Source organism: Tachyglossus aculeatus, chromosome 4 (assembly GCF_015852505.1).
Source record: "Tachyglossus aculeatus isolate mTacAcu1 chromosome 4, mTacAcu1.pri, whole genome shotgun sequence".
Taxonomy (NCBI): Eukaryota; Metazoa; Chordata; class Mammalia; order Monotremata; family Tachyglossidae; genus Tachyglossus; species Tachyglossus aculeatus.
This window is the reverse complement of record NC_052069.1, coordinates 29,700,962-29,716,464: the sequence shown is the minus strand read 5'-3', so window position 1 is coordinate 29,716,464 and position 15,503 is coordinate 29,700,962. Positions and strand designations below refer to the sequence as shown.

Here is a 15,503-nt window from a genome sequence, read left to right as displayed (position 1 = left end):
AAATTGCTGTGGGTCTGGGTTTTCTCAAGAACTGGCCTTTTTCTTAAAGGCTTTAAAAGAATTGGGCCTGAAAATTACTGAATTCCAGCAATTTGCCAGAGTGAATCACCACACGGGAAACATGAAAGGATGGAAGGGGAGAAGACTTCTGTCACTCCCACTTAGAAAACACTCTGAGGAAATAAATCAGTGTGTCACCAGCTGAAAAGTCACAATTCACATTTGAAAACTTTGACTATTGGAAGGTTGTGTGGTATTTTGAGGCAGGTGGAAGGTGTTTTATTTTCTCAACAGTTCACTATGGGCCATTTTTAAAAATGCATGATTTTTGAAGTTGTAATGATCCTTTCGTTTTGTGGTGAATACCAACACTTTAAAATCATCATCTGTGTAGCACCTTCATTTTGAGTCACCTAATCAGTTACATTCAGACTCCTAAATAACTCCAGGCTAAAGGATTGGGACATTCCTTACAACTTGGTATCATAAATACCAAGCTCTCACATATTGGATTCACTAAATACAACTCACTATTTCTCTCCCCTGGGGAAGAGCAAATTCTGAGAGGTTTTTTTGGATCAGTTCCAGAGGGCAACCCAAGACTTGATCTCTGAACTAAACTTCCTCTTCTTTTATAATATCTTTAATCTTGTAGTCTCCAAACTCTTTACAGAGCTCATAACATCTCTATGAAACCATGTTTGTCCCTTCTTCAATGGGAAAAGTAAGGCTAGCTGATTAGAAGCACAGTGAGTAAGAAGTCAATATTCTGGTCTGCCTACCTATTAATCTGCAACCCATTCCAAACTCCCATTGCTTTCGCAGAAATACCCCAGGATTTATACTTAATACGTTCCTCAAAATTGTGGGTGTGATGTGAACATGGTGGGATATTTCTTTCCATAGACTAACCTGGAATTAGGTTATTTCTCTGTTCCTGTCATGGTGGTTTAGCCCTACGGCTAATTAAAAAGTACAGTATAGATCTCTCCTTGCTGCTCTTCTCATCACATCCCGGGGTTCTTCCCCTGGTGTTGAGACACTGAGCCCCAGCTCTGACCTCCATCAGGCCTAACTGCCTTGCTGCCCTCTGTCTGGCTTTATCTCTGTATTTCCCTGCTTGCCTCCTCTCCCTGGCTCCCCATTCCTGCAGGTTTCCAAAATTCCAACCCTCTAATGCTGCCACATCTTTCCATAATCTACCCTTTTCTTCACTCCCTCCACCGCCCAGGCTTTGGGGCTCAGTCACGACCCAATCTCTGTGTGCGCCCATTGCTGCTAAAGACCGGCAAGGGCTGGGAACAATCGATTAATCTATCAATTGTATTTATTGAGCACTTACTATATGCAGAGCACTGTACTAAGTGTTTGGGAGAGTACAGTATAACAGAGTCGGTAGACACCGTCCCTGCCCACAACAAACTTGCAGTTTAGAGGGAAGTTTTTCAGCGCGTCATGAATAAGGCATCAGTGTCATGTGGTTTCTTTTTTTGTGGGGGGATAGGGTTAATGGGGGAATTGTAGAGATACAGGTGAGAAGAAGGCTGATTTAGGAGTCTAAAGGGAGAGGAAAGATGCTCAGAGCAGGGCAAGGCAGGAACTCAATGTCCTGAGGAGAAGAGGACTCCAGAAGGGAGTTAATTAATTAATTTATTTATTTATTCAATCGTATTTATTGAGCACTTACTGTGTGCAGAGCACTGTACTAAGTGCTTGGGAGGTACAAGTTGGTAACATATAGAGACGTTCCCAACCCAACAACAGCGTGGCTCAGTAGAAAGAGCAAGGGCTTTGGAGTCAGAGGTCATGGGTTCAAATCCCGGCTCTGCCAGTTGTCAGCTGTGTGACTTTGGGCATGTCACTTAAAGTCTCTGTGCCTCAGTTACCTCATCTGTAAAAATGGGCATTAAGACTGTGAGCCCCACGTGGGACAACCTGATCACCTTGTAATATCTCCAGTGCTTAGAACAGTGCTTTGCACATAGTAAGCGCTTAATAAATGTCATCATTATTATTATAACAACAGGCTCACAGTCTAGAAAGGGGAGACAGACAATAAAACAAGAAGAAATTCCCTGCACCGCTTGGACATAACCATTTCTGCCAGAGATTTCATATTCTCATCTGTGTCAGCAATTAGTGCATGACATATCCTCGGATTTCATGTAATGTGGTTGTTTGGAGCCCAGGGTTTGTTTCTATTACTCAAATCGATGGGTGATTATAAACACTGTGAGCCCTACAGATAGTCAGGGCTCCAAAAATGCTCCTCTTTGTGGGTCCTATTAAATCATTGGTATTTAAACCCCACCTTTTGGCAGGTCAGAGGTAGGTTTCTAACAGTAGTCTCCAGTTGGATGACTGCTTCTCTCCTTTCCATCTGCACCTCTGCTAGCTGTCAGCATTTATTATGTGTTCATTTTCTATAACCAAGGGATTACTGAGATAGAAATAAGACTAGGTCCCTACTCTCAAGTTTACCATATGTATACTTATGTGGTGATTCTAACTAGGGCAGTTTACTACTTCCGGAATTACTACATTTCCTCTTCTTTCAATTTGCAATTGCTCCTTGTAGAGAAACATCTCAGCTTTCTGAACACAAAGTTATTTTTACTAAGTGCCAATGAGTCGTTTCCAATTCATAGCTACTCTACGGATATACTTTCTCTGAAATCATAAAATGGCTATCTACTTGTGTATATTTATCTGTACAGTCGACGATTCCATTATTTCATCCTGATATATTTATACTACTACTTGTTCATTGCATCCTCTTTCTTCCTCCTTCTCCCACTATTTCTAGGTAATTTGCCTGGATGTTTTCCCCAGGGGCTAAATCTCCTTGGGGGCAGAGGATTTGGCTGCTGCTTCTCTGGCCCTCTCGCAAGGGCTCAGTACAATGCTTAGCACTCAGTAGGTGCTCAATAAATATCATTGATCGATTGAGCTGAAAGTGTCCTGGGGAAATCACTTATAATAATAATGATGGCATTTGTTAAGCACTTACTATGTGCAAAGCACTGTTCTAAGCACTGGGGAGGATACAAGGTGATTAGGTTGTCCCATGGGGGGCTCACAGTTTTAATCCCCATTTTACAGATGAGGCAACTGAGGCACAGAGAAGTGAAGTGACTTGCCCAAAGTCACACAGGTGACAATTGCACAATTGAAGCAGCAGGGCTCAGTGGAAAGAGCCTGGGCTTTGGAGTCAGAGGTCATGGGTTCAAATCCCGGCTTCTCCACTTGTCAGCTGAGCCACACTGCTTCTCATGGTCCTTGCTACCAGAGAAGCAGTGTAGTATAATGGAAAGATCATGGGCTTGGGAGTCGGAGGACCTGGGTTCTAATTCTGTCTCTGCCATTCGACTGCTGTGTGACCTTGTGTGTTCCTCATTTTCCTCATCTGTAAAATGGGGGTTAAGACTGTGAGCCCCATGTAGGACAAGAACTGTGTCCAACCCAACTACCTTGTACCTACCCTAGCATTCAGTACGGTGCCCGACACATAGTAAGTGATTAATGAATACCACAGTTATTCAGGCAGTGATTGAGAGGGAACAATCTGTTCTTGGTTTAAAGGTCTCCAGGGATGGGCAAGACATACTTCCCTGGATAGTCTATTCCAGTGTTTTATCCCCCATGGACATTAAGTTCTTCCTCTGGCTTCTGAGGATGGGCCAGAGCAAACCACTACCTATAAAATGGGGATTAAGACTGTGGGATTAAGACTGTGAGCCCCATGTGGAACATGGACTGTGTTCAACTTCAACTTCAGTCCCCCTTCTAGACTGTGAGTCCGTTGTTGGGTAGGGACCATCTCTATATGTTGCTGACTTGTACTTCCTAAGCGCTTAGTACAGTGTTCTGCATACAGTAAGTGCTCAATAAATACAATTGAATGAATGAATGAATGAATGAACATGATTACCTTAAGTCTACCCCAGCATTTAGTGCAGTATCTGACACATAGTAAGCACTTACTTTGTTCTCTGTCTCCCCCTTTTAGACTGTGAACCCAATGTTGGGTAGGGACAGTCTCTATATGTTGCCAACTTGTACTTCCCAAGCGCTTAGTACAGTGCTCTGCACACAGTAAGTGCTCAATAAATATGATTGACTGATTGATTGATTGACTTAGCAAATACCATAAAAATATAGAGACATGGCAGTACCATTCAACAGTGCCTTGGTTTCTAAGCAGCCTTGATTCCAAATAGCACGGAGGTGCAATTGTCCATGTTTTCATGGAAACAGACATTATTTTTTAATGACATCCATGCATGGATGTAATCTCATTGTCAGCAATGTCATCTTTGAATACGGATGAAAGATTATATGTGTGCTTGAGTGCATCCTTATAGACATAGCAGTGTCTCTAAATCCAAATAAAATACTTCTTGCCTTAATTCAATTCTACCTCCATTTATTCAGTCGTCACTGAAAAAAGACAATCTCTGGTCAGAATTCTTCTGCTAAAAACCCTGTATCTACTTGACAATAATAGTAATAATAATTCATTCAATTGCATTTATTGAGCGCTTACTGTGTGCAGAGCACTGTACTAAGAGCTTGGGAAGTACAAGTTGGCAACATATAGAAATGGTCCCTACCCAACAGTGGGCTCACAGTCTAGGAGATGATAGTGGTATTTGTTAAGCACTTACTATGTGCCTAATCATACTTATTGAGCACTTACAATGTGCAGAGCACTGTATTAAGCACTTGGGAGAGTATAATTTAACAATAAACAGACACATTCCCTGCCCACAATGATCTTACAGTCTAGAGTACTGTACTAAGAGCTGGAGTAAGTTCAGTAGAAGCATACTGCATATGGTTTCTGTTTTGCATAGGGCTCATAGTTTAGAGGAGTGGGAGAATAGTTATTAGTCCCCATTTTACAGCTGAGGAACTGAAATATAGAGATGTTAGTTGATTTGCCCAGGGTCACAAAGCAAGCAGGTGGCAAATCAGGATTAGAACCCAGATCTCCTAACTTCCAGGCCAGTGCTCTTTCCACTAATGCGTGCGACCTAAGTAAATGGTACAACATGGGCTTGGAAGTCAAGAGAGCCAGGTTCTAATCCCATTTCTACTGCCTTACAACTGTGTGACTTGGGGCAAATCACTTAGCTTTTCTGTGCCTCGTTTTCCTCAAATGTAAAATGGGGATAAAATACCTGTTCACCTTCCCTTTTAGATTGCATAGGGCAGAGTTTATGGCCTAATATGATTATCTTATGTCTAGTTTAGCATTAGACTAAGCAAAGGGCATTTTTTAAATGGTTCCTTAACACACCTATTTATTTTGCTTTTGCAGGCTCTTTGCTTTTCTCTGAATAGTCTTAGTTTATACAACTGGGCCAAAATTATAATAAGAACCTGAACAATCCAGCATAGAGTGGGAATATCTCAACTCTGTCATGCCATATTCTGGTTAAAAAATCCCAAGGATGCTGCCACTATTTCAACCAAACAAACAGTACAGAAGGCATACAGGGGGGTTACTTACCTTTGGAGCATGTATTCTCCACGTGGGAAGGTAAAGGATTCAATATCGCCATCACTCTGGTTTCCCCAAAGGTATTAATGATCAAGCAACATGGACTAGTGGAAAGAACATGGATCTCGGAGTTTGAGGACCTGGGTTCTAATTTCAGTTCTGCCAATTGCTTGCTGGGTGACTTGGGTAAGTCACTTAACTTCTCTGAGCCTCAGTTCTTCTGTTCTCCTTCCTACTTAGACTACAAGCCCCATGTGGGACAGGGACTCTGTCCAACCTAATTAACTTGTTTCTACCCAAGTGCTTAGAACAGTGTTTGACACATAGTACGCTTTTAGAGAAACAGCATGGCATAATGGATACAGCAGGCGCTTGGGAGTCAGAATATCATGGATTCTAATCCCAGCTCTGCTACCTGTCTGCTGTGTGACCTTGGGCAAGTCACTTCACTTCTCTGGTCCTCAGTTCCTTCATCTGTAAAATGGGGATTGAGACTGTGAGCCCCAAGTGGGACAGGGACTGTGTCCAACCTGCTTTACCTGTATCCACCCCAGCGTTTAGTACAGTGCCTGGAACATAGTAAGCACTTAACAAGTACCATAATTATTAGATACCATAAAAAGATAAGGCAGCCCCTTTTGTTCTTTTTGATACTTCAGTTACACACTCCTGAAAGTGGATTTACTGATAACTCAATAACAGATTAAATCCTGACTGTCTTCTTGTTTGAACAGCGAACAGTGCTCTACACATAACCAAAGCCAGAAGCAAAACTCCATATTGATTAACTGGAAGCTTTGACCAACTGGTCCCTCTCACTCTCTGAAAATGCCATATTACAAAGCTTTCATGGTATGGTATTTTTATGGAACAACTCTAGTGGAGAGTATAATCCATTCAGTCCTTCTGTCCAATCATGTCAATAGTAGGCTTTCTAATCCCTTTTGGTTGAAATGGAAGCCTTGGGCCTCAACTATTTCTTTCTCACTGCTTCCACAGATGAATGGAGAAGCAGCCAAGGCCAGTGGATGTCACATAAACTATTAGGTTTCCAAAGTATCCTATATTTGATAACTGGAACTCAACCTCAAAAGCAATAAAATGTTACTATGCTATATTACTCCCTTATAGAGTGTATTTCCTGAGTGGGACAGGGGCTTTGTTCAATCTAATTATCTGGTAGCAATTCCAGTGTTTAGCACAATACTTGGCATACAGTAAGCACTTCATAAATATAATCATAATAATATGAACATCATTAGGGTTAAATGCAGTGGTATGGACTACCCTCAATTAGTCTTAAAGAACATAATGTTTCTTCTCTCCCTTTTTAAACTAACTTGACTAAGGCTTAGTCTCCTAATAACAATCATAATAGTGATAATAATAATTATGGTATTTGTTAAGCACTTACTATGTGCCAAGCACTGTTCTAAAGACTGAGGTAGATACAAGGTAATCAGGTTGTCCCACGTGGGGCTCACAGTCTTAATCTCCATTTTACTGATGAGGTAACTGAGGCACAGAGAAGTTAAGTAACTTGCCCAAGGTCACACAGCAGACAAGTTGTGGAGCCGGGATTAGAACCCATGTCCCCTGACTCCCAAGCCCGTGCTCTTTCATTCAATCGTATTTATTGAGCACTTACTGTGTGCAGAGCACTGTACTAAGTGCTTGGGAAGTATAAGTTGGCAACATATAGAGACGGTCCCTACCCAACAGCGGGCTCATTAGGCCATGCTGCTTCACCCTGAAACCTTACAAAACACTAAAAGGAACCTCAGAAACTCATCAAATCATGGTCTCCCCATTTCTGTTTCCTCGTATCCACAAGAACTAATGGCATTTCTATAAAGATTTACTTAGACCACAATTTAATGAGGAATTCTGATAACTGAAAAAGTTCCATTGTTGAAACTCAACCAAAAATAAAACCAGCAACATTTTTCATGGTTTTTCATCCCTGGAAACATTTTTACCACTAGTGATCAATACTACCCTCGGATAGCTATTTTATTCCTTTGTTCTCTGAACCATGACCATTTATGACCATTTGATTGCCTTATCCTCGAATAATATTATTCCTGTGGATGTCATTACTTTTATGAATTTACCAGCATTTTTCTAATTATGCAGAAGTGTTTGGAAAATGAAACAAATCAATTCTAAAAAATGCTCTAAATGCTTGTAAAACGCTATGATACTCTTTGCTTGAGGGATAACTGAATAATGCAGTAATGAATTTCTAACTTTTGCTTGAGGCCACAACAGAACATATCACTGCATTTAATCAGATATCAGATTATCATTTTTCACAATGCTCCATTAATGGGAACCACAAACATTTGCTCTACATGTGAAAATATGGATGCTAGATTTTACTACATTTTCATTTTTTATCCAATTAATCTATATCTTTGACTAACTTGGGACTAACTTTGACTAACTTAATATGCCTCCAAAACAGATGTCCATTGCTAAAGGAAGTGGGTTGGTAGAGATTTAATCCTTGGTGCTTCCCAATAATTTGTGAAGCAGATTCATTGGTAGGAACTTATCTGGCAGTGATAAAACTTAAATTATATTGCACCTGATGCAATGCCCTGCACTAAGCCCTTTGGAAGCCCAAAACACGCAGTGACACATTCCCTGCCCATAGGAGCCTCCAGTATAATGGGGAAGACAGACAAAACAAAGTATATATCAAGTAATCAAAATAAAAGATTGAAAATATAATTGAAAAAGCAAATATAGATTAGTAACCAGGCTGAGTATAAATAGGTATGTAAATACTAGAGATGGCTGTGTTGTTTGTAATTACGAGCGGGATTTTTCTTTAGATTCAGCACCAACTGTTCTCAAACACTAAATGCAAAGGATACACCCTTGTTTCAAACTATAATTATGCATGTGCATAGAATTCAAGAATTCTATTCAACCGAGATTAATGGTATATCTTTACCAGAGCACTTCATTTCAAAAGCAAGAGAGTCAATGTTCTTGATACAGAGAATAACAGTTTGAGAATAAAGACACTTTCTTACCTGGTCCTCAAAGGAGATAGCCTGGGCAACATCTCGAGGAAATCCATCAATAACAATGCCCTCTTCATCAGGGATCTGCATCAGTTTCTGCTTTATTTCTGTGATTGTTGTTTCCTTTTGGGGAGAAAAAAATGAAAACCACCACCAATTAGGACATGTACCTTAGCAGCGGGTGTGAAAATTTTTTTATAGAATAAGGCTGAAGATAAAACCATACCTGTGGGGCTAATTCTCCGGTGGTAATTATTTTAGCAATGAGGCTCCATTTCCTATTGCTGCTTGTGTTGTGGATTCTCTTCCTTAACAATTCCCCCACTGAAATGTATTTAAATCCATAGCGTTCTGCTATTTTCAAACTCTGGGTTCCCTTCCCACTTCCGGGACCACCTATTATTAAAAATGGGGAACATTTTTATTGTTGGAAGCAATAGCACAGCTATTTTCCTACCAGGTCAAGACAAGATTTATCATTACTAGTTTCCCAATGGTCAATTGCTCCATTTTCCTTGTTCTCTGGAAGCCACTAAGAACTCTGAGTGCAGATCAAACACAGACCTGTCTGGGCAGACTGTGGGTTGGATGGCTTTGGGGAGAAGTATAATAAGAGAACAGTTTTCTCTGACTTTTCACCTGTGAAATGCCTCTGAAAATAAATCTTCCTGGTTTGCAACTGAAAGCTCTTTTGGATTTAAGAAAGGCAGTGACAGCTGACTGACAACTCTAGTAGTAAAAAAAAACTACAGGTCTCTCCTGGATCATCAATGTGTTGTCAGACAAATTTCCCACTTACATAATCATTTAATTTTAAATAAAACTGGCAGTCGTTAAACTTTTCAGACCCAATTCACTCAGGCTTTTTCTCTGCCTTTGAGCATGTGAGTTCCATTGACTTCAGAGAAAGCATCAGGAGGGCATACAAAGACAGGGTCCTGAGTATAACAGTAACATGCTTCTCGTGCAAATTAGAAAATATCAGCAATAATTAGGCACAGGAAAACACATCTTTTATCATTCAACACGTATTGTTAACATGAATTCATGCATTCAGTCGTATTTATTAAGCACTTAGTGTGTGCACAGCACTGTGCTAAGCACTTGGGAAGTACAATGCATGTACTGAGAAGCAGCATGGCTCAGTGGAAAGAGCATGGGCTTTGATGTCAGAGGTCATAGGTTCAAATCCCAGCTCCGCCAAATTGTCGCTGTGTGACTTGGGCAAGTCACTTAACTTCTCTGTTCCTCGGTTACCTCATCTGTAAACTAGGGATTAAGACTGTGAGCCCCCTTGGGACAATCTGATCACCTTGTAATCTCCCCAGTGCTTAGAACAGTGCTTTGCATATAGTAAGTGCTTAATAAATACTATTATTATTATTATTATGAATAAGAAGCAGTGATCTGATAGATATACAGAGTCGGTAAACTCATTGCGGGTAAGGCATGTGTCTGTTACATTGTTGTATTGTACTCTCCCAAGCACTTAGTACAGTGCTCTACACACAGTAAGTGCTCAATAAATGCAATTGACTGATTACTGAAAAAATGCTCCACAGAATACATTGCAATCAATTGAGCAGTCATATTTATTGAGCATATACTGTATGCAGAACACTGTACTGTGCTTTTGAGGGTTGAACCCAACAAACCTCAATGGCATTTCGACAAAAAACATTCCTCTACCAAAGGCTTCTGCTGTACTGAAGGGCCGATGATCTGTTTGTGATGATCTTAGCAGTAGAGCCTCACTTCCTAGTGCTCAGGGTTCAGGGATCCTCTGTCTGAATTATTTCCTTTCACGAACATACAGCAAGTCGATAACATTCTCCTATTTTCAGATTTTGAACTTTTTCTCACTTCCTGATCCACCTATCATTAAGAATGGGGAACATTTTCATCTCCGCAAAATGTCCCAAATTCATTTTTGGCTGGGGAAAGGCTGGTCTGCACAGCCCAGTCCACACGAGTCTCCTTGGGCTGCAGTTGAATGACCTTTGTTTAGCTCCATCAAGGATCAAGCAGAACAGCTTTTTAGAAGTGGACATACAAACAACTGGGCAGTTTTGGTAAGTGTATTAAAAAGTTCATTTTGGAGTGAAAGTGTAGAATTCTATTTAATATTGCTTGTGTGTGGTGTTCTCATCATCATTCCCATGGGTCACTTGCTGCTTAGTTTATAATTTTGTTAGTTTATTGTTTAGATCAGGTGACACAAACAGAACTTCTCATCTTCCCACCCAAACCCTGTCTTCCCCTGACTCTCCTGTGAGCCCCCTCCTTCCTCTCCCCCTCCTCCCCCCTCCATCCCCTCCACCTTACTTACCTCCTTCCCTTCCCCACAGCACCTGTATATATGTGTATATGTTTGCATATATTTATTATTCTATTAATTTATTTATTTTACTTGTACATATTTATTCTACTTATTTTATTTTGTTAATATGTTTTGTTTTGTTCTCTGTCTCCCCCTTCTAGACTGTGAGCCCACTGTTGGGTAGGGACCATCTCTATATGTTGCCAACTTGTACTTCCCAAGCGCTTAGTACAGTGCTGTGCACACAGTAAGCGCTCAATAAATACGATTGATGATGATGATGATGATGATTGAATGAATGAATGAATCTGTACATAGCTTTGTCAAGCTTAACAAGGATTGAGCACACCCAAGTCTTCCTCAGTCAATCAATGGTACTTATTGAGCACCTACTACGTACAGAACACCTGAACTAAGCACTTAGAAGAGTCCAGTGCAACAGATTTAGGAGACACAGTCCTTGCCCATAATGAGCTTACAGTCTAGAGGGGGATTACAGTCTGGAGGGTTCAACCAAATAAGCAGAGCTTACCCAGTGTACACTGGCTCTCTCTCAACAAGAATTTGTTGGCTATTTGAGCTAAGCTGAAGTCCACTCAGAGCATACAGTATAACCTCACTGTCCCCACCCTCCAGCTGTAGCACTTTGTACAGATTTTCAAACTCTGTTGCTTTCCCCTACTTGTTTGCAGTCTGTCTTCACAGCTAGACAGTAAACTCTTCGAGGGCTGAAAATGTGAATGTTCACAAATTGTTTGACTGACATGGCAGGGAATGAGGGAATTCTTAGTCAAGTGAAAGCTTTGGCTCAAAGACGGGGTGGTCTGTTCAGCTCCTGCCTGTGAGATATTCAGGAGAATTCAGTTCATTCATCCATTTACTCATATTTATTGAGCACTTACTGTGTTCAGAGCACTGTACTAAATGCTTCTCAGAGCCACACTCATGTGCAGTTGGTTTGGGCTCGACTTGAGAGGAATAAGGAGCATTCAGCACAGTCTAACTCCTGAAGTCTGAGTTGAGACTGCCCCAAGACCTCTGCTGACTAGACATTGGCCCTTTTAATAATAATAATAATAATAATAATAACAATAATAATGATGATGATGGTATTTGTTAAGTGCTTACTACGTGCCAAGCACTGTTTCCAAGAGCTTAGTACAGTGCTCTGCATACAGTAAGCGCTCCATAAATACGGTTGAATGAATGTATGAGTGGGGTGGATACTGGTGTAGATACAAGGTAATCAGGTTGTCCCACGTGGGGCTCACAGTCTTAATCCCCATTTTACAGATGAGGTAACTGAGGCCCAGAGAAGTGAAGTGACTTGCCCAAGGTCACACAGCTGACAAGTGGCAGAGATGGGATTAGAACTCATGATCTCTGGCTTCCAAGTCTGTGCTCTTTCCAGTAAAAGCCACACTGCTTCAGGACTACAACCAAAATCAAACACCTCTACGGCTTTGGGGTTCAAAGCAGCTTGTTCTGGGCAGAGAAGGTAACTGTTATATTGTTATGTTGTCATCTCCCAAGTGCTTAGTACACACAAAGTAAATACTCAATAAATATGATTATTTGATTGATTGATAAAGCAAATTTTGCCAGTAGCACTTCAAAACACACTGACTTACATATCCTACTGTTTAAGCACTTAGCCACTTATCCATTTTTCTTTTTTTTCTATTAATTGTTTTATGCCTGTCTCCTCACCCACTAGGCTGTAAGGTCCTTGAGGGCAGGAATTGTGTCTTCTAACTCTAGTAAATTCCCCAGATGCTTAGTTCATTCATTCATTCATTCATTTATTCATTCATTCATACATTCAGTCATATTTATTGAGCGCTTACTGTGTGCAGAACACTATACCAAGCGCTTGAAAAGTACAATTTGGCAACAGAGACAGTCCTTATCCAACAATGGGCTCAGTGATCTGCATACAGTATGTGCTCAGTAAATACCAGTGATCAATTGGTACTAAAGATTACAATGCTCTGCATACAGTAAGCGCTCAATAAATACAATTGAATGAATTGGAGGTCCATACGATTTCTGCATCTGAGAAACAGTCCATGTAAAACTGGGGAGACTCTGTATCTCTCAGAATGTTACAGATTGTATTTATGAAACACATTTGATGAGAATTCTAGTTAAATCTAAATTCCAAGTATATAGAAGGGTTTGCTGGCAAACACAAATAAGATTCAGAATGAATTTCAAATGAACTTTAACGGTTTGATGGATACTTTTTAACATTAAAATACTTTGGAGCCATTTAAGCATGAATTATTGACTATAAGCCTGTAATTTTCTTTAAAATGCTTCTAATAAGTGTACTGGGAATATTTAAATTGCATTGAATGGAACATAATTAGACAACTGAGCTTTATCTAAAATCATAATGAAGTTATTAATTTTAGTATCTCTGCAAATTGAAAATGTAAACTATGTGACAATCACAGGATGTCTAAAATGTTTTTAATGCAATACCTCTAAATGATAAAAGTAATTTTTCATGGATGAAGGATAATGATATAAGAAATTCAAGATGACCGTATTGACGGTGAGATTTTTTTTTTGGATTTGAAACTTTTACATGTGGGTGTAGCTGAAAAGAGACAGGTAAGATCTGGTTAAGTCTCTTCAGCTGTACATATCCATAGCCAACCATCTCTTCTGTACTAACCACAAGAAAGTGTTGTTCTTTGCTATACTGACGCCTCTGACGTATGCACTTTCTGGTTCTTGAAATCCACTTCTTCCATAGGTCTCTGCTGTAAAAATCATCCCATTTCTGAATATGACACAGCAGTCCAGTCTGTCAGTTGCTACTGTTTTCCAGCTGTCCACAGATAGATACATCGCTCTAGTTTGGGCTTCACGAAACCGTATCTCTAAAATGTTGCTTCTGTCATTGCTTGCGTTGTACTCTCCCAAGAGCTTAGTATAATGCTCTGCACAGAGTAAGTGCTCAGTAAATATCATTGATTGATGCATCGATTAGTTGCAGCAGACCCGGGAATCGGGGGACCTGGGTTCTAATCCCACTCTGCAACTTGCCTGCTTTGGGCAAGTCACTTAAATTCTCTGTGCCTCATTTTCCTCATCTGTAAAATGGGAATTAAATACATGTTCTCCCTTAGATTTTGAGGATGGGACAGGGACGGTGTCTAACTTGATTATCAGTGCGGAGCACAGTGTTGTGTATATAGTAAGTGTTTAACAAATACCAACCCCCTCGAACCTCAGCTCTCCGCAACAAATGTTTCAGTATCCCCCTATCACCTATTCCTCTCACATGTTCCCCACACAGAAAGTGGGATGTAATTGGCATAAGTTCAGCAGAGCGACTGGCTGTATTCTGAGACCTCATTTTACTGGCCCATTTTGCCATTTAGAACATTAGGCAGGCTGGTGTTACAGTCAGGATTTTTTTTATATAACAATACTTAGCGATCACTTACTACATGCTTGGCAATGTGCTAGATGCTATTCAAGAAATAATCTGTGTCTGGTCCTTAGTTCTTAGCCATAAGGACATTACAACAGTTTTAGTTCAGTTTCCACTAAAACTCAATGCCTAGTTAATATCATGCTATTGTATGCCCTCCAGAGCGTACATTAGCTTTCTTAATCCAGGACAATATTCTCCTTCTTTGTCTATGCATCATTACATATTGTGTTGCCCAGAGAGTTGAAATTGGTAGTAATTATTCAATTTTGTATCATAATGAAAATCATCAGTTGAGCATAGGGAAAGTTAGGTGTAATTTTGGGGCTTCTTCCAGTTCCATAAAACCAGAGTGTTTTGCTGATTCTGCAGTGCTTTTTAATCAGTTGCATGCTTTCTTGAGTTTTTCTTTCCAGAGCATAATCACCAATGTATGGCAATCCAGTACGGCCGTTTCAAGGGCTGTTGATGGTGCTTATAATCAGTTGAGTTGAAAGAATATCCCAGGGGACATATTCTGAATTCTGGCAGCAGTTTCCAAGTCTTTTGTTGTAAACCCAAGTATGTGAGTAAAATAGGTTAAATATATTACACTACCTTGCATTACTCTATTAGTGAAGAGGAAAGGGGCCAGACGAACCACTTTCAACATCGACATGGTCGGTCAGAGCATCTTAGTATCGAGAAAATTTTCTCAAGGCATTCAAATTTGCTTAGTAACTGCCGTAAAAGACAATATTTGTTTACATGCAATATGGTTGGGATTGTTAATCCCACAGTGTGGTTCAGTGGAAAAAGCACGGGCTTTGGAATCAGAGGTCAAATCCCAGCTCTGCCAATTGTCAGCTGTGTGACACTGGACAAATCACTTAACTTCTCTGGGCTTCAGTTACTTCATCTGTAAAATGGGGATGAAGTCTGTGAGCCCTACGTGGGTCAACCTGATCACCTTGTAACCTCCCCAGTGCTTAGAACAGTGCTTTGCACATAGTTAGTGCTTAATAAATGCCATTATTACTATTATTATTAGTATTCACAAATTCCCATTGGCAAATTTAACCTGTAGGGCAGGGAACGAGTTTACCAACTCTGTTTTATTGTTATATTGTACTCTCCCAAGCACTTGGTACAGTGCTCTGTACCCAGTAAATGTGTAATAAATATGATTGATTGACTGATCAATGACAACTTTGA

General features: G+C 40.3%; 1 protein-coding gene across 1 annotated transcript in view; it reads right to left on the bottom strand.

The window, feature by feature from the left end:
- Positions 1 to 15,503, bottom strand: part of AK5 (adenylate kinase 5) — a 336,353-nt gene that overhangs the window by 292,105 nt on the left and 28,745 nt on the right. The window contains exons 4-5 of the mRNA XM_038745100.1: positions 8,768 to 8,937; positions 8,551 to 8,664 (exon numbers count right to left, since the gene is read on the bottom strand). Coding sequence (XP_038601028.1) covers positions 8,551 to 8,664; positions 8,768 to 8,937 — 284 coding nt within the window. The remainder of the gene's footprint in view (positions 1 to 8,550; positions 8,665 to 8,767; positions 8,938 to 15,503) is intronic.